Consider the following 24,990-nt stretch of genomic DNA (forward strand, 5'->3'; position numbering starts at 1 on the left):
TTTGGGTAAGATATTTTAAAATCAAGCACAGCACACAATTGGGGGATCATTTTAACGTGAAGTATGGTGAATAAATTAATGAAAACTGCCATATAATATAAACTGATTGAAATATAAAATGCCTTAATTTGCTGGCAGTGTTTTATTTTTTGGATGGATATACGTTGGCGGTTGATCGCACATATGTTCATATGTATGGCGCCGTTCAAACTGTCCTGTAGCGTTCCGTTTCTGTAAACTGTCCTGCGCGTTCCGTTTACCCTAGTACAGTTTGATTACTCCAGATACCGTTCCTTAGCACTTCGCACACCCACGCACTCTCAGTGAAATCATCATTAGGTTAATGTGAACATGAGCGGGTTTACTGGCAAACGGACAGAATTTACGGAGGTATGTTCACTAAATAACGTCTTCAAATGAACAAAAAACACATTTTAACAGCTAGTTCTGCTTGGTTGCAAACGTTGTGTGTGTGTGTGTGTGTGTGTGTGTGTTTTGATGAAGCGTGTGGAGTTGCATGTGTTTTATGTACCCGATGATCAGTTTGATCGAAGGTTGAATAAAGTATCAGCTGAAGCTGTTGACACTTTCATCTCAGCTGGGTTTATCAGGTTAGTTATTTTCATATTTTACATAACGAAAAAAATACCGGTGGGAGGTACCATAATTTGTGTAATTTCACTTAGTGTAATAAAATACAGTTTCATAAATATGAAACGGGCTGTATTTACAGAAAATGTAATCCACAAGTAGATTGTGGAAGTACTTTGTAAAGTTCTTATTCTAAATCCATAGCCTTACTCTGGGTAATTCATATGTGAGTCTGTCTGATCTTGCTGCTTTTTGTTTCAGAGTCGATTCAGATGTGAGTCTGTCTGATCTGAGATCTGATCTTGGAACATTTCTTGGCCTGGACAGGATCGCAGATAGATACGTTTTTTTAAAATGTGTTGGCAGAAGTTTGGCTCTAGTGAGTAGCTATCATTGCAGAATAATCAAGCTGTAATTTAGATTATGAAAGTAACATAAATGTACAACCAAAGGTTGAAGTTGTTTTCATTAGATTAAATCAAGCACATAGTGACGAATATGATAATTAAAAGTTTCATTAGACACACGGATATAAATACAATGATTCATTTTCAATGCATACGGTCTACAATTGCAAATTGGGAGATAACTACCCTTGAGTAGCACGGAATATTGTAAAGCTAAAATAACACACTTTCCATTTGATCCCAGGTTAAATTCAGACAAGAGAAAGAACTGACAGTAAAATCCTTCACTCCACCGTTTGTAAGTACTGGTGAAATAAAGGCAATTTAAGTTTAGTTTTAACTGCTGTAGTCAGCTGATTTATCCTATAATTGATTGTGTATGCCTTGTTTCCTTATCCCCATTAGGCTCCTTTTCCTGAACTGTACCTTTTACCCTTTGGAGAGAATGACAGAGATCTTTGCTCTAGCTCTCTGACCCCTGATACTTTAATTAGCAACACTAACCACCATAGTCACGATTTGCCAAGACCAACTTGTGCTCCTGGCAAAATAAAAGAGCCCATTAAATTCCCCTCAATCAATAAAGGACCTCAGCAGTCTGTCCTTATGCAGGATGCAGAGGATGAGAGTGATGAAGACACAGGATCCAGTGACACTCCTCATCTAACGTATGGTTTGCAAGATCAGATGGAGTCCCTACACAAACAGTCCGGTATGAAATGATCAGAACATAAGAACAGATGCATTCATTTACATCTGGGGCCAGTTGCTACAGCTGTGCGCAAGTTATAAAAGAGGCACTTAATTACACCTTATGCACTGCTAACGATTTACATTGCACTATTATTTGAAACATAATTTTGCATACAATGTAAATATTAACAGAATTTTTAAAATGGGCGTAATGGTTAGAAAATTAAAACTGTTAATTGTTTGAATTGCATCAATAAGCTTGTTTTACCCGATACGATAAAAAAATTTGAAGACGTATATGAAAATGTTGACATTTATGAGTGTTATGTGAATAAATTATTTTGTTAGTGGCTCTTCTGAATAAACCTGGCTACATCTGTGTACTTGCGTAGTAACTAGATGCATATGTAATGTGAAAACACATTGGTGGACCACTGTAATACCAGAGTATGTAAGTGGTACCTCTTCAGGAACAGTCCACTTAAAATAAAGTGTAACATTCTGGACACCAACAACAATTTATATGTAAAGCTTAATTTTCTGGCTGCTGCTGTGTAACTGCATAGTGAATCCATTGGAATTGTCTAGTTAATGTAAAGTGTAACACTTTACTAAAAGGTCCTGTTACACATTTGTATTTACACATACCATTCAGTGAATTGTTACATATGTGTAGTTACACAAAAATTAGAGCTGTACTACTATGTACCAATCTAGTTACTATGTAAGTACACAGGTATTAGGGACACTTGATTAAAAAGTGGGAACATGCAGTTAAATAGAGCTACAAAATAACTAGTACTTATTAGGCCTCTAGAACAGCTGGTGCAAATTGACCCTGGAGTTTTCAAAGCTTTCGTAGACCTTAGAATCAAGACACCCCGACCAAAAATAAATAAAAATATATACAGTATATAATATGTGTAATGTATATAATTTATGTAATATACAAAATAAATACTTTAACATTGTTGGGTTTATTCATTTTTGTTCAATGCAGACAGACACCTTGCTAAACAGGATTTTTTTTCTCAAGTAGAAATTGATACAGCTGCAAAAAAGAAACATTGTTTTAAAAAGAACAACAGAAACTGTGGAGCTACAGAGTTGTTTGAGGATTCTCGTGGACTGGCGAGGTAATATTATTTTTACTTTTGTAATTGTGGAAAGACTGTTAACTGTCAGCTATGCATTCATCGGTAATACATTTTTTTTAATATTAGATCTGAAATGGATTTTTGTTTTTGCATTTTAAAAACCTATATCATACATTTAGGAATTTCAGCAGTTCTCTGACGCTAAAATCAAGTGAAGAAAGAACAGATGATATGGTAAGAGATTTATTTGTCTCACATTTAATACATCCGGTGGATCTTTTAATAAGCCATTCTGGTTTTATACAGAATGCAGTGTTGTTATAGTCTAAACCTTTCACTTAGACCCACATTCCTGTGCAGCGTTTTTGAAGGTTTAGTAAAGACAAAACGGGAAGTACTGTACCAGTAAAAGACAAGAGATTTATTGGCCAAGTAAAATAGCTCTTGCAGTAGGAGGTTGAACAGTGGACATTGTTATGAGGATGTTTTTTTTGTTTTTGTTTTTAGTGAAGGTTTTAATTGTTTTCACAGGTTCTTATGAGCAGACCGACCTCTCCGCTCCCAGCAGAGAGAAGTTCTCCACTGTCTGTCTATTCCCTGGAACTTTACACACAAGAAACAACCACTAGTAAGACAGTTTCTAATTAGTTTTGTCATTCTTGGTTTTGTATACCATACTCAATATTTTCATTCTTTCAGAAAATAAACTGATAGAGGAAATCAAGCTATTTAAAGAGCAAAGAAAGGAGCTTGAACGATCAAGGCAAGAGCTTTTGAAAAAGGGCAGGGAGCTTTTAGCTCTTAACAGACATCGCAGGAACCAAGGTACACAGTAATCTATAATTAAAAATGATTAAAAATGTGCCTTCCAGGTTTGAGAGTGTGTCAATGAGGTTACATCTGGACTTTGCTTTGAGATTGATAAAACATGACATTTATACCACTCTAGCTATGAAGTTTTTCTATGAATAGCATTTTTTTTGGACAAATAGGATGCATGTCTATACTAAAAGGTCGCACATTTGATTCATTCTTCCTTGAAATATTTTCCAGAGTTTAAGAGGATCATCCAGGTTCTAAGCAAACCTAGGAAGTTTTTGTGTTTGTCTTTGTCCTTTGAAGTAAATAAGTACAGGCCTTTTTGATTATTTGTTCTTGTGAAACATGTTTTACCTCAGCACCTGAAAAAAGCGGTAACAACCTGTCTTTCTAATGTTAAAGTCATGTACTAAAACATTAAAGATCATCAGTCTTAAAAGTTTGCAGAAGAAACCATGAAATTGCATAAAGCAGGAGACAAAGTGATAAAATGAGAGCAGGCTGTATGGATTTTAGTTAGTTGCATTTTTCAATAATTATGCCGAGATATAAACATTTTTGTCAAGTATAAATAAATGAAAAACTAGTATATCACAAGAGTGAGGAAAATATGCATTATACTTGTGAATTATTTTAGTCATAATCATCAACAGCCATCTTTTTTCTTTCTATCTTTTGTGCATATTTAGCAATTTGTGGCATTATAATTGTGCATATAGCCTATATATCAAAATATTTATGCAAGAAAAACTTTGTCTCATTCTGACTAAAACTTTGATTCTGAGAGCTGGAAACTCGAACTGTTTGAACTGTTGAATTTTAATTGTTCATATGTTTTTTTGCTTTGTTTTGGGGTTTTTTTAGACACTTTAATCTGTCAGATTTTTTCATGTTTATGAAATGGTTATTATGACAGTGTATGAAAGATGATTATTTTCATTTGCCTCTGAAGCTCGTGACCAGTGGAAGAGGCAATATTTTAACACTAAGAAGGCAACGATACTTTTGGAGGACACACTGAAAAGTGTACGACTAGACCTTCACACCTTCTACTGTAAAATGCTACAACAACTCCAAGCCAGGGATGGTGCAAAGGGACAGACGCAAGGAAAGAAACAGTCAAGCACAAAGTTAAAGGTAGTTAAACAGATTCTTGATTTAATGTTTTGATACATTAAAACATTTTTTTTTGCTTTGTCACTTGCAGAATGACTTGATAATCCAGATTATGACGGAGAGCAGTGAAATTGATAATCTGAGGAAAAATGTGGATGATGTTAAAATGAAACTGGCCACAGAGAGCAAGGTACTGAATAGACATGCACTGGATAGTTCTGTTATTTAGTATCATCACTTGTGATGTTTTTCTTTTTCTTTCGCTCTCTTTCTTTAGTTGAGAAAGCAAGCTGCCACAGAACTACGCGCCCTGAGAGCAGAACTGATGCAAAAGAGAGCTCAGTTATGAAGAAACACGGAATACATGCCTATGTGCTCAGTATTAGGTTACTTAGAAATGAAATTTCTTTGTGTTCCTTGTGATTTAGCTTATAAAATGACTAATGGTGCAACAGTGTGCACCAGTGTTTACACATTTTGAAGAAATTAACATATAGATGGTTGACTTATTGTTGATTGGATGTTAAAACACTTATGAGAGTATTATAACACCTACAAAATTATTTACTTTAACATTTAACTAAATTTTTATAATTTGTAAAAATTAAGTGCGAAAAATATGAGCTGTCAAGAAAACCATATTACTGTTTTTTCAAGTTTTATGCTGTCTAAACGACATTTTATAAGCAAGTAAAGAACATTTTAAGAAATTAACTGGAGAACACAACTGACAAAATGATCTAAATGTAATTTTTTTGTGATTTTGCTTTCTGTAGTGATGGGTCATGACGTTGTGATTTTTTGGAACAACCTCTTTATGCGCTGTTATGAGTACATCAAATGACCACTTCTCCCCTCTTAGATTGGGACACTAGACGAGGAGTTTTACCTTGGCACTATGAGAACACTCCCAATAAGGGGCTTAATATCAATTGGAGAAAGTTGGTCAGCTGGGTAATCTGAAAGATTGGTGGGATATCTAAGGTTGGGTACACCCCAAAATAATTTTGGGACAGTCCTAGGTAATGTCCCGAATATCTTGGTGATTTTCCTGTGGTGTGATGTGTGTTAAAAGTGACTAAATCTGCTCAGAAGAACATTGTAGGTGCCCCAGTCATGTTACTGTATCATCAATACAAGGAAGACACAAAAGTGTAATAAAATAAACTGTATTAACAAAAGGTAATCATGAGCAATTACTAAATAAATACCTTGAATAAAATGTGTAAGATCGATGAAATGCAAGGGATTATGTTGGGTTATAATAAATATAATAAAATATAATTTTAATAAACATTCATATAATAAAATAAGGTGAATAATCTTTTCTCAAAAAAGTAATTAAAGATTATTTGTTCTTATCTGGCATCAGCCATATAACATTTAATGTAAACTAGAATTTAAAATATAAAACTATGCCATGGTCTCTTGAAAAAGGTTTAGTCCAATGAGCAGTCTGGTGACTGTGACTTCTTTCACTGTTTGTGTGTAGGTAACATTATCAAATTGGAGAACAGAATGTCAGTAATGTATAATGATAAGATTACACTCAATTTTCAGTTAAAGGCATTTTATTATTGAATTCAGAAACATCATTGTCTAGCTCAGTTTAGTTTACTTACACACCTCAACCAGAATACCTTTGGCAATGTTACAAACACATTAAGTCCAAACATGAAAAAAGATCAAACTGCAAAAAATTTTAATTCTGTTATCATTTACTCACCCTCAAGTAGTTCGAAATCTGTTTTACTTCAGTAAGTGATCCAAAACAGCCTGGTTACAAACATTTTTCAAAATATCTTCCTTTGTGTTCGGCAGAACAAAGAAATTCATACAGGTTTGTTATTAAGTAAATTATGACAGAATTAGGTTGAGTACGGTGAGTAAATTATGACAGAATGTTAATTTTTTGGTTCATCTTTTTTAACTGTTTTTGAACATCTGTGTTTGTGCAAACTGTTGCACATAGCTGTTTTTATACTTATTTCTGTGAAATATGGGTGTGTTGTAGTTCGTCTTGGTTTTAAGTTTATGGATGGATCTTTATGATCCTTCTTTGTTCGCCCAATGAACAAAGGTTTCAGAGGTCCTAAAGGAATTTTTATGATGCCACAGGCCAAACCTTTAGGAATCAGTCTTGTGGTGGGTGAAGGGCAGAAATTGCATGTCCAATGGCATGTCGTGTCCATTCCTGGCTTGGTAAAGGTCTTCTTCTTGCCCTCCAAGAGATGTCTGGCAATTTTGCTAGCATTTCATTTTTATCACAGTTTGTGTAAGTCCACCAAGATTCAATTAAATTGTACCAAACCTTTGTCCACTGTTGTGGCCTGAGGGGCCCCGCAATAAAATTGGGCCCCTGGAATGTGCCGTTCACCACTGCATTAGAGAGGACACTGCTCCCCACCACCAAAATATGAAAATAACTTTACACTGCACTGCAGTAAAAAGAAAATATTTTTGTTGAAAATGAAGATGAAATTGTGATTAAATTAGGAAAAAAATATCTACCAGTGCATTTACAATACAATGGGAAAATATGTTTTCATACCTCACTCAAAGATATTTGTTTTTGTTTAAGCATGAATTTGCTTAATTTTGATTTTGCACTCAGCTAAATGCATCTTGATTTAAGGATGTTTAGATATTTAAATTGTAGAACAAAAAAAACTAAGATTGTTTTCTTCTTTTTGCATTGCATGCAGTATTTTATGCCATGCCTCTATATATTTAAGACTTCCTGCTCTCTGCTCCAATTTTAAGATCTGCATATCCTGCTGATTTAGAATTATGTGTGCAATACTGAACTGGAGATTATGCTCATGCTAATTATTACATTTAGTAAACATGCCAATCTCCATTAAATAAAACATTTTACGCTTGCTGAAATAGAGTGTGCCATTTATTTAGTTTGTGATAAAACAAATAAAACACATCATAAATCTGACAAATGTTTAGTGTGAGAACAACACCTTCTGTCATTCAGACCTGTGTATAAAAACTGATGTTAGGGGAGGGCAGTAGACCCCTTGTGTTCACTGGGTGTAAGGGCGTTCCACATGTCCACTGTCTGTTGCTGAGCGATTGGGTCACTACTGTAGTCCAGGAGATTTCCATTCCACATTCCAATTCCTTTCAGACCACGTTGTGCCACATAGACAGCTTTCAGAGCAATGCTTTCAGGGTCATCATACCATACCTGATGGACCCCACCTTCTGTGTCCTGTAAAAAAAAAAATAGTATTCATTTTAGGAAAAACATAATAATGAAACTGTCCGCTTGAAAACGTTGTTTTTACAAATGTTTTTGTTAGAACACATAGAGAAGTGATACAGTACCTTGTAATTATAATATGGAGCTCGCTGGATCTCATCCCACAGCCGTCCTGATATTGAGCTGTTGATCTGTTTCATCATGATGCTGTATGGAATTTGTTTGCCGGATGCATCGCTACATGGAGCCCCTCTGAATGGCACTTTTGTAATTGTACATATTCCATCCTGTTACAATAACAAAGAGAGTGCCTGATTCTGTCTTTTCTAATGACTACCCAACCCAACTTATTCCTTATTAAAATTAGTTAAATTTAAAATTGCTATTCCAAAGTTTGCAGATAACATTTAACATTTAACACTGTGTATGTTGGGCCTGGTCATGATAACAACCATTTATGTAAAACTGTAAGAATCTGTACAAGCAACGTTGTAAAAAAAGATTACAATATATTTTAATAATTATTTATATTTTTTTTACAATATATTACAAATATTATGATACATCTATTTTATACATCTATATATTTTATTATCTCATTTGTAATGTAGTGATTTATTGATAGTTTAATGCACTGCATATCACAATTTTATTTCAGAGGTAGACAGCTCTAGTACTGCTTTTTATTTTAAATGAAGTACTGCAAATATCAACAATAAATTATTACCTTTGTGAAATTCAGACAGCTGTAGTCATAACCATACCATGGAACACCCATCACAATTTTTTTGAATCTATATTCATGCTGATGTATTGATCATAGGCTGAAAAACAAATGTCTAAACATTAGGTATTATGCATTAACAAGCACAAATTTATTCATATTCTTATATATATATATATATATATATATATATATATATATATATATATATATATATATATATATGAATAAACTTGTATATAAATGATATATAAATGATTAATTATATAATATAATATTATATAAATGAATATACATATACATACATACATATATGTATGATATTTTGGAAGAAAGACATTTTAGATTTGTCATTTGTGGAAAAGGCCAAACTATGTAGATAGTTTTGCAACATCTACAAAAGCTCTTTAGTGTTTTCCCAACAAATCCCTTACCAGTCAACGTCTGATTGAAGGGAGCATTTGCCATTGCAATACAATCACCCCAGATCTGGCTTTGCTCATCATAGGACATAACAAACAAGAGATCGCATGAATCGGCAATTGCAAGGTAGTCATAGCAACGCTTATCAATACATTTGGGCGACCAAGCCACATCAAATGATACCTGTGATTCAAGGATAAGAAGACAGTACATCAGGGGCTTTTAGAGCAGCTTATTTGACACAATTTCAGTTGAAATACTGGTTTACCTGAGAGCCTGGAATCTCTGTGTGGAAACTTTCAGTGGTTTCCTTAACAAGGGCTGTCAATGCATAGTATTCAGGGGATCCGGTCTCCACTGCCTGCTCAACGTCTAAGTTTATTCCATCCATGAACTGACTTTTTGCTAACTGGACTTTTTCCTGAATCCAAGCTGTCCTATTTACTGGATCCACAATATATGACAGTGGCACATCTCCTATGAAAAGCATTTTAACCATCACACACTATACACACAATAGACTAAAAGAATTTTAGTTTGATAACTAATAACTAAAAGACAAAAGCAAAGAACACCGCTTGTTTTAAAACTATTGGGTTATTTATATGTTCAGTGGAACCCTACCTTTGAGGACCACACGGGCCTGTTTAGAGTGAGCATAACACATGAGTTCAGCATCATATTCTCCAAAAGCTGCAACCGTTGTCACTTTGGTCCAGTCATAAAACTTCCAAGACTTTTTCCCAACATCAAATACAAAAACCTGGAAAAGATGTATTAACTACTTGTGTTTAGCAGCTTTTACCCAATATAAAGGTAATAGTTTTGGTCTTAATTGCAGTTTCTTAATTGCACGGTACATGTGATAGATAGTGTTTCACATTTGAACATTAAAACAACTTAATTAAAGTAATAGTTCAACCAAAAATGGTAATTCTATCATCCTTTACTCACCCTTGTGTATTTCCAAATCTGTATGATTTTCTTTATTTTGCCGAAGACAAAGAAAGACGAATGTTTAATAAAGTCTGTAACCAGGCTGGTTTGGGTTCTATAATATTTTTCCCTACTATGGAAGTCAATAGTGACCCAGAAATGCTTGGTTACAAACTTTCTTCAAAATATCTCCCTTTGTGTTTGATAGAACAAAGAAATTCATACAGACTTGGAACTATTCATGGGTAAGTATTTGATGAGAATTTTCACTTTTGGATGAACTATTCCTTTAATGTAGTTACGCTTATACTTTTTTTTAGCCTCAAATCAGGTAGCTTATGAAATGCTAAACAATAAAGCATGCAACAGTAATTGATGATGATGAAATATTGTGCCTGTGATTCCTATTTTGGTAAACTACCCACGTAAAAAAATGGTTAGACACAGCCAGTCTAAGTTAAGAATGTCTGAATGTTACAAAATTAATGCAACTGCATTCACTGCATGACATGTTCAAGCAAAGGATTTCACTAAAATATCCAATAAAGTAGTAAGTATCAACTGTATCGTGAAATAAATGAGGAAAGATATTCGCATCAGTTGTTTGCATATGGCAAATTGATATCCAATTCAATAAATCAGTATCTATATTTGACATTATATAGTGCAAGCTGATGGGTCTAGACTGACAGTTTCTCACCTCAAACCCCGGCTGGGTTCGGATGGGCTGACATAACTCCTCTCGAGCACATGGGCAAACACTGGACCACACCTGCGCGGTAAAAGTTAACACGAAGAGAGATACAGTGATCCACATGCTGATGCTAAAACAGATGAAAAATCACTGTAGTGAGAGACATAACTCCTGTCTTCCGATCAACAAGACAGAAACATCACTAACATGTGACACCAGTGAAATGAAAGGGCTAGATGGGAAACACAAATTTCAACGTCCGGGTTGGATGTGAAAAGGGGGCGGAGTGAACTAAATCAGACTGTTTTAATTGGTTTGATTCCATGGCATGATTTTCATGACGTTTTACGTTAAATAATCCTTATAATCAGGAAATGATATGTTGCTCTTTTCTTGGTTTTGATTGTTTCTATTGTACTAATTTAGATAAAAACATAATGCTAAAAGGCTAAATATATGGAATATATGGTTCCAGTTCTTTTTTTCTTTTCTTTTTTTATATTTTTGTATTTTATGTTAAATAGCAGGGAATCATTAAACGTAACCCCCTAACCACGTTTCAAATTATGCTTTTAACATACAACCAAGCAGCAACAGCAACTAAACTCTGAATGGTTCTTCATGAGCCACAGTACGCCCTCTATAGGAGAAATACAAGTCCATATACATGTATCAGTTAGCCATTCTGCTAGTTTCAGTTCATTCAGCACCCTGAACTTTCTCATACATGTGACCAGGAAAGTTAACTATTCTCTGATTTAATGATTTTAATTATGCCTTCTTGTGATCCTTAACACATACTACCATCCTAAGGTTATCTTGAGCTTTCAGTCAAAAAAAAAGTAGTCTACAGTGAAATGTTTGAACACTTGGTTGATAATATACTTGAAAAGATTAATTTGTGTTTACTTTTGTAAAGGGTATAAGTGAAAAAAATGAAGTATTCAAGTGTTCAAGGTGAGTCATTGAAGTATTTAAAAAACATACTTTTCTCCCATAAAAATAAATACAACAAACTTATTTGCATTGTGAATCCAGTTAAGTACTGTAAACCATTAATCAACAGAAATAAACTTTAAAACTGTCAAAACAATCATAACTTAAAATGTAAAATAATATATTATATAATTATATAACAACTGTGAAAAAAGCAACAATAGCAATATTGTAAAAGTCAAGTAATACGTACAGTAGAAGAAACACTTGCTTAAAAGTGTTAATACAATAAATAATATTGTACAACAGTTGTTCTGTACCTTAGATTTTGATTGGCCAAAGCCTCAGTTTTGAAATTTTAAAAGGCGTAGTTTAGTTTCACTAAAGCAGCTATGTTTGCAAGTTTCATACCAATAGAGCTAAATGAAACTAATGACCATGGTTAGCTAACAATGCGTTTAGTAGATGCTCCCCATGTCAGTATTCATGATACAAAAGTATTTTATTTTTCATTTCTAACTCTACAATATGGCTACAAATAAGATGATAAAACTGAGGAATAATAGTACTAATAATTTTAAAATACTAAATTATTAAAATAACTTTCACGCCCCCTTTTTTCAAACAATAGAAAGAAGCCCACATAAAAGATCTTTCTTGCCAATAAAAACTGGAACACTACCCAAAACCAAAAGCTATTTTAAATGAGCACTATGGCGTTCCTATGACAACATGTAATATCACTAATGGGAATATAAAACCAGCAGCAGGAACTAATCTGAACACATATAATTTGAGGTACATGTCAGTGCTTCTTACCACTGTGAAAATGAACAGAATAGTATAAACAAAACAGGAACAGCTGTTATATACGTTGTTAATTAACATAGCTCAGTACTTGTGTAAATACATTGTAATAAGGATAACTTAAACAAAGTGTAACCTAATTCTTCAATAAATGCCTTATAAAATATTTGCATCTTTAAAAAATAAATAAATAAATAAATAATAATAAAATTGGGAGAATATCACTTTTGACATAGATCAACATAGTTTGAAAGCTGTTGAAAATTGCAGATAAGAGTTCTGGTTTCTGTGGTCAATCTGATGTAACTTTAATGTGTTCAAGATGTTTGACCCAACAGATTGAGCCAAACTGACATGCAAGGGACAGTAATAGCACTGAACAGATGTAAAGAAAGACAGAGAAATACTTGATTTCAAAATTGTCTTCTGAAGCTGTTAAAATAACCCTCAAAGTAGTGTTAAGGAATAGCTCACCCAAAATTTAAATGCTTGTTAAAGTAATTTTATATGACTTTGAACATGGAATGCAAAACTGATGTTCTCCATTCACTGATACAACAATACTTGATTAACTAATGGCAGAATTGTCTTTTCTCTGATATAATCTTTAATGTAAAGCACAGTAAGAATAATATGGAACATAACAGATAAATTAATTTTGTTACAAATCAATTAATACTGGTACACTGATATCAGCATTTGTTTTAAAAGTCAATACAGTCTTTACAAGTTAACATTGCTTAACATGTGCTTAATGAGTGCTTAACACTCATTTACATAACTGTTTGTATCTAAATACATTCTTATATCAAATACTATACCAAATATTTGAATTTCTCAAAATTAGTAAATCCACTGTTTTAACATTACCAAACTTACCAAATAAATAATCTAGTGCATGACCAATCTATTGAATTGTACTATATAAATATAAAACAGATTGCATGTCATGTGCTTTAAAAGAATCTTTCAAATCCTCTAAGTATTAACAGAAAAAAATGTTGTAGTCCCACTGCAGACCAAAATGAATGAATCAAATAATAAATGAAGCAAATAAATGTAGAAAACTATAGTATTACAATCTCGGAAAAGAAGTAATAATTGACCAATAGTAACAGATGGGCACTTGGAGAGCTGCCAAACACCCCAAAATACAGCTTCAGAAGAACTAAGATGAAACTGCACATTATGAGCTTTACAAACCTCAAAAAACAAACAAATGTAAAGCTTTTTAAATAGTTTGGTCAAAGCTTTTTTGTGTTTTATATATATATAAAACATAACCCAAACAAAAATTTTGTAATTCATTATGGCCTTGGCAGCAAAGAAAGTTTCTCTTTGTTCAGTAGGAAGGTGGCCCAGGTTTGCCAGCCTCAGCTTGGTTGTAGGTGCTGGCAGAGATGCCAGACTGTTCCTGGTGGTCAATGGACTGGTAGGCATCTCTGTTTCGAGTTATCCTTGGAAAACCTGAAATATAAAGAAAAATATAAAGAAAAAACCTCATAAATTTCATTCTAATAAAAAAAAAACTCTAATGTTCCACAGCTACAGAAATGGAACATCACTATACAGTTTGTAACTTTTTGTGAATTGGTGGCTAATTAGTTTGAATACAATCTCATTGCTTAATTTTTTTATTTCCCATTGACAGTTATGGGTATGTTTAGAGGTAGCATTAATGGTGAACCTTCATGTCTTTATGTTTTTTTTCTAAAATGAGTACTTCTTACTATGATTCACTTCATATGTTAAATGTTCAGGCATGAGGTTATGTAAATTGAACACACTTATTGCTAAATTATAAACATACAGGTTGTTTTACACCTTATGATTCTGGACATTTGCAGCATATACCATTTACTCAGGTGTTGAAGCAATATACTAGCTTAAACATCTTTATTCAGCCTCAAGATTGCTTTATGATAGATTAACTGAGAAAATCCCATCGCACATCAATAAAGAGATGGTTTTCACTGCATTGTGAGCAATTCAGTCACAGAGGTACAAACACTCAATTATAGGCCCAACATCTGAGGCATAGGAAAGTGCTTACTTGTAAAAAAAAAAAAAGAATCATTCAAGAAAAATAATCAATTTGCTAAAGCTTCCATTTATTAAAACACGACTTGAGAAATCAAATGTCAATAAATAATTTAAAATAACACAATTCCTTTTATTGCGCAATAAAGACCTAGGCAAATATTGACTGCTAAGACAGTGCAGTAAATCAGCACTCCTGTGACCAAATACCACATACTGCTAGAAAATAAAGCCTCATGTAACACATGGTGACGCTCTTAAAACTCTTCTTGTAAGGTTTTAACACCTGCAACCAGACTCACAATCAACCCAAAACTATTTTCCCTTTAACACTTTATAATTCCTTACATTAACAATGTTATGGTCAACATAAAAAAGTTTTAAACTGACATCTGTGCTCCTGAATATCTCTCTCTCTCTTTTTCTGTGCATGTGACGTGACAGCAATGCATTATTATAGAATGCCGATTAAACTGACTTACCTGTGGATTAAATAGTTTTAATGCATACCTGCCAGCTAATCAATCAGAACAGTATTCAGACTATTGTAATTCACTTTGTTATAGTTTTTCTCAGTCTTCCCTCGCTCACCTACAGCTAGTGCAAAATGCAGCTGCAACATATCTATTCTCTCTAGCTTTCAATACCCCTTAATCATTAGTTTAATTGTTGTTTTGTTTTGTGTCTTGTTTTATTAATCTTATGTCTGAGTTTTTATTTTATGCTGCACCATATACAGCACTTTGCTGACCAATGTTAAACGTGCTTTACAAATAAATATGTTATTTTATTAATATCTATAAACATACTTAAAAACTATTTGTAGTAAATTTTGTTAATTCTCAGAATTTATATTTTACTTTTTTTTTAGCATTGTGTAACGTTTTCAAACAAAATTCATTATTCTTCTGAAATCACATATAAACACAGAGTAAACAAATGTAGCTACATACATTATTATAACCTCAAACAAAAAGAAATGAACAAAGAATGAAAAAAGCAAAAAGCAAAAAAATAAACAAAACACTGTGTTATTAAAATGTGGGAAATAATATGAAGTGCTAAAAAACATAAATACATAATGAAAAGAAGAACAAGAAAAGTCAACATGAAATACACCAGAGCAGCTCAGAGATGAAAACTCTTTTAGAGGAAGCTAAACAGGACTGCAGTAGGAAAAAGAGGGAAGGTTCAGTAGCGACGGCTGAGCAGTGTGCTGTCAGCACTGTCTGTGGTGCAGTGACTGTCCAACGATGTTTCCAGGTCTGAGAGAAAGATACAGAAGACAGTGAAACAGCAAGCAGGGCAGTGAATGAGGATGGGAAGTCACAGAAAGAGCATGAAGGACAGAAACAAACACTATAATGATAGATGAATAACGAACACAGAAAACAGAAAACAGAATCTCGAATTTAAAATGTCTTGAGTAAAATCATTACTGGTTACAGTACAACAATCAGGAAGCAATGGATTGACAGTCAGTGAGTATAAACCCCAATGTATTTTGAATTCTGAAATTAAAAGTTTCTGCAATACACACTGTACACTGTTGATTATTATACAAAATGGATACGTATTAATAGAATAAATACAAAAGAAATACTGATTTGAGTTTTAATATTTATTTTAATTATGTTAGTGTGAATTGAATCAATGATTTTCAGAATTTAACTGGATTTATATATTTCTGCCTTATTTCATTCACCCACACAACCTTCTAAGGTGGATATCTATTGCATGACTAATAAATAATGTATATGCATTTTGTGTAAGTATCTCTCAGATACATATTTAATCTTATATTTTAATCATGTAAATATCAGCAAATTTAATGTTTTTGCCTCTGAATAAATCAGATTTGGTCATATTTTTCAACAACAACAAAAAAAAAAAAAAAAAAAAGGATTTGTGTGCAGCATACGCAATTTTTTTCTTCTGACTCTGAGTATATATGTTATACTTTACAGGGTTAATAAAAGACCCTTAAAATAATCCTAACACTATATAAATGGATTAAGACCTCAACAAAACAGTTAAGGTACTAAGATCACAGATAATAAAGATTTAAAATTGAGGAACCAGTCAAAACTAACCTTTGGCCCCAACTCCTGTTTTTTAGACTGCAGAAATCAGTCAAGCGTTTGTCTCTTTTCTTTTCTGTGGGTTGATCTGTCAGGCATATGTCTTGTGACCAGCCCTAAAACTCAATTACCCACTCCATTTAACTAATTTTGCCTGCCATTTTGAGTGAAATACTCTGCTTGTGCTCCACAATCAGTGACCTAGAAATTATAATGCCTAAAATAGGCCCAATAATGCTTTAAACAAACCAAAGCAAACAATGCTGCATTCTTTCTTCTCCAAGGCCTTTGGTCGCCCACTTACCAAAGTTGACGTTGTATTCACCACCCCGCTCACGGTACATCTGGTAGACAAAGAAGCAGGAAACAGGTTTGAGCAACAGGCTCATAATGGCCATTCCCCCACTAAAGTGGAATAGTGGCAGGTTTTTATATTGGATTTCACCCACTGCATAGTACAGCCCAAAGTGTACAATGTCAGTCAGGATGGTAACTGCCAACCCAATCAAGAACTGAATGATGGAGAACAGAGATTGTATATTATTATAACAAATATACTATGCACAAACACATTAAAATGTCAAAAAATAATCTGAGTATACTCATGGGCCATCTAATCTGATTGGCTGGCTTTAAACAACTTCTTGGAGGAGGTCACAAAGATTTTTTTCTGTATCAGGAATTCAAGTAAATCCGAACCACGTTACAATACTGAGCAGTATGTATACCTCACAGTCAAAATTCTGGCTATACAGGACTCAAGCTGTGGATTTCTTATCTGTCATCATTAATTAATAAAAAGTTTGTCTTTAAGTCTTCATAACCTAAATTTATGTTCGTCTTGAAAAAAAAAAAGTCACACCTACCATTAATACAGCGTCTATGGAGTCTCTTTGTGCAATGGCCCACACTCCCACTGCAAGTACACTCATGTTACCCAACACATAGGAAGTAGGAAGCCAGCTGATAAAACATGCCCTGCATACAAATATGCATTTAAACCTTGTAAAACTACTATTTTAATTAGGACTGTCAATAGACCTATAACAATAATGTGATTTTTTTTTAAATACAGCAAATGAGCATTTAATTGTCCTCTGATACATCCAGAATTTTATAATAAGCAATTTTTCTACTGCTGAAGCTTTAAGTACCACCTAAATATAAAACAACTACAGACAATATACCACACTTACTGAGAGATCAATTCAAATGAATTCCAAATAATCTATTGCATAATTTTTTGCTACAATACAATATTTGCATGGCTTTGAATGTTTTATATACAAACACTTTTACAGGTTTGACGTTTTTTAGTCTGAAGAAGAAATGTTTTTCCATTTCTGCTGAAATGAGAACTGGTGAAATTCCTCAGGTTAGTGTTAGAAAACAAGAAACGAGAAAGGCAAATGCACCATAACTCTCACCAGACTGTCAGTAACCAGTGAACCAACACGATGGCCTGCAGAGACACACACACACACACACACACACACACACACACACACACACACACACACACACACACACACACACACACACACACACAGAGACAGACAGTGCAGCTTATGAGTAAAAGTACAAATCTTTTCCCTAGACATAGGCCACAAGTCAAACCCATTAAGGATTCAGTCATGGGCGTTTTTGGACCTACATCCCCAAAATGTTGTTCACCTTTGACCTGGGGTATCTCTAAAAATCACTATACCTAGAACAAATATAAATACTTTTAATAAAGGCAATGTATTTCTAAAATGATGATATGATATAAACCCATACAAAAGACAGCACTACTATATCTATTCAGAACCTTACTCGTTCCTGTTTATAATAAAAAATATCCCTACCACGTACGGTTTTAAAACACTGATATTGACACACAGTAGTAAGAAGTGGAATTAGAATCACGGAAGCTCAACTGAGGAAATAATGCAACAAAACTGACAAAAGGTTGCTTTAATGGTTAATAGGTATTAGGTAATTAATAATATAGTTTCCTATTTTTCTTTCTTTTTTTTAATCTTTATGTTTTTTGATGGATCATTTAGCAATTCTTTTTATCTCAATGCTCAATTTATCTCTGTACTATACAATATACATACTGTAACATAATTACATTACCTTGAGATTTATGGCTGGTATTTCCATAGTATCACTGCCCCTTTATGATTTAGCGTCCCTCTGTAGTTTTCAGTATTTTACAAATGAAGCCTGAAACACTTTCATCGTAACTGTGTGCAACAGAGGTTTCTGAAGTGACCGCAAACATAAACCATGTGACACCAGCCTGATCAGAGCCATGTGACTACACCTCCCTCCTCTCATTCCTCCATCTCAGCATATGAGAGAAGAACTGGAGAACCTGCATATCTATGCATTAATGTCACTGTAAACGATTGTTTTAATTTCTACTGTGCATATTAACCCTTAAAGACCAAGAGCATTTTTGGGGTGCCTGACATAACTGCACTTTTCTTTTCTTTTCTCAAGTGCCACATATCATTAAGAACAGGAGAACTTGAAGTTTAAGGCTAGATCATTTACATTCTCGGTCGTCCTTGAGCTTTTTTCAAGAATTAATGAATTTTAAGAATTTTAAGAAAAACACAAGCAACAATTTGGTGTTTTTATGTACAGGTTTTTTTTCTTTAGAAATATGCATCTGGGTGTTTTACACTTCCAAAAAAATATTGTCTACATATAACATTCCCCAAGCAAGTTATAGCCATTTATTGCTTTCAGTGAAAAACAGGTCTAGGTCTAGGTCTACGTTTAGGGAGAAAGAAAATAGAAACAGTGATATATATTAACAAAACAAAGTAGAAAAGTCACATACAGTAAAAATACTTTTTTTAGGGGAAATATACTTTCAGTTTTATTATGAACAATAAACACAAATAGTGCAGCTAATAGTGAAAATAATTGCAAAAATTCTTCTACAACAATAATACAAAGAGTGCAAATAATTCACAAACTACATGTAAAATGAGAGAGAAATATACAGAGTGCAACATAAAAAATGTGCAAATGATCTTTGTGAACTATATAATTATTTATAACAGCCAAATGGATGATCCCCCTGATTTTTACTGAGACATCGCCTTGCGATGCAAATACCTGTTTTTGGTTCGTTTTAGTTCAAAATACTTTGTTGTGTGTTTTTATGAGGTTTTTCAGTGCCCTCATGGAAATGTGCTATTTTATGTTTGTTTTCATGCACGAACAATATATGTTACTTTCACTTTAACCTTGCTCGTTCAGAGTTAAAATTTCAATTGAAACTCCTAAATAGGGGTTAAAAAGGCCAAAACCTATGTTTATTGGTTGAATATTGAACCAATCTGTGCATGAGGGAGGGACTAAGAGTCAATAATCGTTCATGTTTGGCCCAGAGGAATGAAATGCATTGGATTCTTCTGTCGAGTCAATGTTGTAAAAATGTGATGACGTAATCACATATGCTACAGAGCCTCTGAATACACCCCTTTTTAAAACATTCAGAAAGATTAGCGATTCAAACAGTAACATAACTGCAGACATGTGGCGAGGGGGCCTGCAACGCACGTGGGCATTCCCATATCTCAAGCGGACCCCTGCCATCAAAGTTACTTTATTTTTATATGTATATGAAAATTAGTGATACAATATAATTTGTGCCAAAAATGTTCACAGCAGTGAAATTATTAAACATTAAGAACAATAGCTATTTTACCCACGGGTGGCTGTCTCGGTCTTTGAGGGTTAACAAAAAAGTTTTCTGAATGTTATAGGAGAGATCAGGGTTCACATTTGGAAGTGAAACTAACTTGGAAATGTCTTGATACAGTTTTTTCCCTTTATGTTTTCTGTCATTTGGCACTAGAACAATATCAGTGCATCTAATTGGAGTTCAGACAAGTTATTTTTCAACTTCCAGTAATTCGTGGTTCATGTTATTTTATGCAGTCCTAGCTGTCATTGTAGAAACTTAAATTGCACATATACCTCTTCGTACATTCATTATTACTAAATAAAATATAGCACTGATTTGAGGAATGCTCCTACACACAATCACACACAAATACAACAAAGGTGAATTTGATAGATCATGCTGCTGGTCCAATTAGCCAGCTGTGGTCCATAATTTTTATAATAACTAGGACAGTTCATTGGAAGAATATGTCACTTTCTAAGTCTGATGAATAGCCCAGATTTGCGCAATTAGCTTAGAGGAACCAAAATCTACTTTGGAAGAAAGTAGACACAAAAAAGTGTGTCAAGTGGGAAAATATTTCCTTTGTTGCTTGAGAATAGAAAGGTTGATCTTCCTGTTTGACCATCTTTTATACATTAGGCTTGTTTTAAAAAATGACATTTAATGCACATAAGATTCAAATCATGGCAAACCACTTAAAGTTTTGTACAGGGTATGTGGAAAAACATTCAATCTGAACAATCCAAACAAAATAATAATGTTTTAAAAAAGAGGGAAGAATTTTCCGGATGTGTTACAAAAGTGCTGCTACTACGCAACAGTAAAATTTCCTGTATTACTTAAATCACAGATTTCTTATATTGTAATCTAATAAATGTACATTGAATGCATTTCAACAGCAATGGAAACAAAAGGATCTCATGCAAGTCCAGCATGAGACTGTATCAAAAATACATCAGTTCAATCTGCTTTAAAAGCATAAGGGTGTGATGTTTTTTTTAAGGCTGATTTACATTCGCTAAATGAGGATGGTAATATGTCTGTTGATTTCATCTTTGTAGCAGCTAATTTTAAACAGCTCTGTATGCAGTAGATCATTCTTTTTTATCAAAATAAAGTCATGTGGTGTGATAAATTTTTAATTTATGTATTATTTTTTAAAAATATATATATTGCATGTGTTTGTATTTATGTATACATAAATATAAACAGTTTGACAGCCCTTATATATTTGAAGAGTTCTCAAAAGCCTCTAAAATTTATCTTGATCAAAAATTAGATGATACTGAGTGAATGTTCTCCACAGGCTGTATGTTTATCAAGTACTTTCACTTTAAATGTGCTAAATCCCAGCCTCAACCAGTAGTACCAGTACTTAAACTATATACAGTAGCCAGAAAGAAATGCCATTTTTAAAGAAAAACGTCAAATGTACTTAGAGTCTTTTGTATCTGAAACCTTTATATACACACGCAGTGGTGTGAAAAAATCTTGGCCCCCTTCCTGTTTTTTTTTTTTTTTTAGTCAAACTTTAATGTTTCAGATCATCAAACACATTTCAATATTAATCAAAGATAACACAAGTAAACACAACATGCAGTTTTTAAATGAAGGTTTTTATTATGAAGGGAAAACAAAATCCAAACCCACATGGCCCTGTGTGAAAGAGTGCTTGACCCCATAAACCTAATAACTGGTTGGGCCACTCTTAGCAGTAACAACTGCAATCAAGTGTTTCCGATAACTTGCAATGAGTCTATTGCAGCACTGTGGAGAAATATTAGCCCACTCATCTTTACAGAATTGTAATTCAGCCACATTAGAGGATTTTCAGTAGAACTGATGAATTTATCCGTCTGAAATCATCACTTGCCTAAAATAAAATCTATATACTAATATAGCTAAAGCATATAACAATGTTTAAATGTTAAACCTGCATTATAATAATAAATGTGAAATATTATGGTATATCTAAGTTTGTGACAAGGTTTGTCTCTGCAGGGCATAGAGGAACCAGCGCAATTACTTGCATTCATTTTCTCTGAGAGTGGTAGCGTTTTTAACAATACAGATTGTGTCAAAGCACTGAACAAAATAAAATAGAAGAGTACAATGATAGGGATGTTATAATGACGAGATTGAACAATTTGTTATTAAATGCAGAGACGGTCTCTGGAATCAAATCAACGGTAATCACTAGAAATTAAGTGTCCCCAACTAAGCAAGCCAGAGGCGACAGCGGCAAGGAACCAAAACCCTATCCATACAGAATGGAGAAAAAAAAAACCTTGGGAGAAACCAGACTTAGTTGAGGCCAGTTCTCCTGTGGCCGGATGCCCAGCACTTAACTTCCAGTTCAATTTTTAAACACGGCTGTATTGTGTGTGTGTGTGTGTGTGTGTGTGTGTGTGTGTGTGTGTGTGTGTGTGTGTGTGTGTGTATCTGGATCTGGTGATCTGTCCACAGAGGTCATCAAGGTGTTCTGTTCTCTGATGAACGTATTCTCTGAGTGCTGATCCAAAATCTAAACTGGATACGAACTAAGAAACAGAATAACAAAGAAAAAGGCTAATATTGTTGCAGCCTAGCCACCCTTTAACAGATTAGAATAATAAAAGCGTATTAGTGTGTTATGTGTAGGCTAGCTTAAAAAGATGTGTCTTTAATCTAGATTTAAACTAAAAGAGAAAATTCAACTTTAGTACCACCTTTTATTCTGAGATTGATCTGAAAATAGTTTACTGGTACTGTTTTTAAAACCAAATCTTACCACAGGAAACACTGCATCTGACAATGCTTTGAAAAAATTGTATTTAAAATAAATAAATAACTAAAACCATATAAACCAACCCAAATATGATTATCTAATAATCATGTGTTCTATTCTGTGTACTAAAATCCTGGTAAAATATTGGTGTCTGTTTGTATATGACTTGAATGCAGCCGTAGTTTTCTTGATGGCCAGTCCGCACCAGAACAGACACACAGAATGTGCAGAATAAATAGCTATAGACTTTTTTGCTTTTTAATATTCACAGACACAAGTTCATATCAAGTTTGTATCGACATTATGCGCTCCCTTTCTGTTGTTCACTTCGGCGTTATGTCGAGCATACGACACTAGGGGTCATTCTTGGGAGCCCAGACACCTCTGAGATCTTTCATAAATGGTCAATGAAATTGGGTGTGCAGAATTTGTATAGCTAGCCAAGATATCCGGGTATAAATAACCTAGCTTATTACCTAGCTGGACTCTTTGGCAACACTGTGGAAGAATTTGGGCAGCAGTGAAGAAGACCGAGGCAATTCAACAAATCCTGCTCCTCCGAGCCAGTGACCTCCATCTGTTCATCGCCGAGGATGGCCCCCTACGAGGACTACTGAGGCCCACAGCAACCTGGCTCATCAGCGAAGCCGGATCAGCGGCAAGTGACTCATAGGAAGGTGGCACCGCCAGCTCACTCTCAGCCGACCCAAGACTTCAAAGGGTCCCTAAGGCAGACTACCCAGGGAGGAGGGACTTGTGGACCTATCTGAATCCACTTTTGATGGGGGGATGAAAGGTGAATTCAGTTCCATCAGACAGCCAACACATGGTCAACAATGGTCAATAAACATTCTTCTTCTCTGGGTATCCCAAACAGAGCTCAAAGACCTGAAGGATGCATACATTCATGTCTCGATCCTACCAAGGCACAGACCATTTCTATGATTTGGCTTGGTATACCAGTACAAGATCCTCCCTTTCGGGCTCTTCCTGTCTCTTCGCATCTTTACGAAGATCACAGAAGCTGCCCTTGCCCCTTTCAGGGAGGTGGTAACCACCTAGCCCGATTGGGACATTGGGTCCACTAGGAAAAGCTCGGCATGAGATCGGCATGGCACCATGGCTCACTTTGTGTAAACATCTCACCAATTTGTCACCTTACTTTCAGCCCTTGACACAGCATCTCTTTTCAAGGCAGAGGTGCCCCTAGTACAGGTGTCCAGATGCACTGTTGTCACAAGAGATGCATCCAAGACTATGGATGCCATGTGCAACAGGCATGCAGCGTCAAGTGTCTGGACAGGTCCTCGCCTGCATTGACATATCAATTGCCTGAAGCAGCAACCTCCATATTTGGTCCCTGGACGTGACCAAGAGGATTTAGGAGATCTAGTGGCAGTGATTTGGCAAAGAGGGTTGGGGACACTCCAAGCTCTCTCCGTTGTCCTGAGACCCTGGCCTGGATACGAGCCTAAGGTTCCCACCACTCCCTTCAGGGACCAGGTGGTGACATTACAGGCTATTCCTTCTCAGCAAGGGGACTCTAACTTGCCCTTGCTGTGTCCATTGAGAGCTCTTCACATTTACTTGGACTGCACAGAGATTCAGACGCTCTGAACAGCTCTTTATCTGCTTTGGAGGATAGCAGAAGGGGAAAGCACTCTCACTGGTAAGTTGCATCCTGTGGCTTTAAAAGGCCCCTGGTATTCTAAGGCCTCACGTGGCATCAGTCTGGCCCATTAAAAAACACTAACATGCTAAAAATGTATTTGGTCTTAACCTTGCAAATATTGATATCAGGTAATATATTTAAGGTGAAAACAAAACAGAAATATTCAGAAAGGAAGTGTGACTCGGAACACACAAAGAGAATGGGAAGTTAAATAAACAGCAAAGAAGGCAGAAGGACAATAAAGACAGTGAAAGCAAGGTCACCTGCTCTGCAGAGAGC

General features: G+C 34.6%; 3 protein-coding genes across 4 annotated transcripts; 1 reads left to right on the top strand and 2 right to left on the bottom strand.

Moving 5' to 3' along the window:
• The first annotated feature begins 289 nt into the window (after positions 1–289).
• On the top strand, positions 290–5,945 carry spata1 (spermatogenesis associated 1). Of its 2 annotated transcripts, none has more exons than XM_043251615.1 (12): positions 290–390; positions 505–611; positions 853–970; positions 1,243–1,296; positions 1,404–1,710; positions 2,731–2,827; positions 2,968–3,022; positions 3,320–3,416; positions 3,488–3,613; positions 4,560–4,744; positions 4,815–4,913; positions 5,001–5,945. In XM_043251615.1, exons 1-12 carry the CDS (start codon positions 352–354, stop codon positions 5,070–5,072), a joined length of 1,356 nt encoding a protein of 451 aa, XP_043107550.1. In that variant the 5' UTR covers positions 290–351; the 3' UTR covers positions 5,073–5,945. The 2 variants fall into 2 exon arrangements, with proteins under 2 accessions (XP_043107550.1, XP_043107551.1); XM_043251616.1 differs by having other exon boundaries at positions 1,611–1,710.
• Positions 5,946–7,607: 1,662 nt separating this feature from the next.
• Positions 7,608–10,953, bottom strand: ctbs (chitobiase, di-N-acetyl-). Its single transcript, XM_043251297.1, is given in 8 exon segments — positions 7,608–7,946; positions 8,063–8,224; positions 8,665–8,729; positions 8,732–8,761; positions 9,096–9,267; positions 9,353–9,561; positions 9,709–9,847; positions 10,721–10,953. Coding segments are annotated over 8 exon segments (1,110 nt in total). The 5' UTR covers positions 10,838–10,953; the 3' UTR covers positions 7,608–7,730.
• A 1,791-nt stretch (positions 10,954–12,744) lies between these two features.
• Positions 12,745–18,870, bottom strand: LOC122354543 (angiotensin II receptor-associated protein). The gene is made up of 5 exons (XM_043252775.1): positions 18,700–18,870; positions 18,006–18,040; positions 17,445–17,556; positions 16,883–17,090; positions 12,745–13,924 (listed from the first exon to the last, which is right to left on the bottom strand). Exons 1-5 carry the CDS (start codon positions 18,724–18,726, stop codon positions 13,800–13,802), a joined length of 507 nt encoding a protein of 168 aa, XP_043108710.1. The 5' UTR covers positions 18,727–18,870; the 3' UTR covers positions 12,745–13,799.
• Between the last annotated feature and the right edge of the window lie 6,120 nt (positions 18,871–24,990).

Source organism: Puntigrus tetrazona, chromosome 11 (genome assembly GCF_018831695.1).
Source record: "Puntigrus tetrazona isolate hp1 chromosome 11, ASM1883169v1, whole genome shotgun sequence".
In the NCBI taxonomy this organism is placed as follows: domain Eukaryota; kingdom Metazoa; phylum Chordata; class Actinopteri; order Cypriniformes; family Cyprinidae; genus Puntigrus; species Puntigrus tetrazona.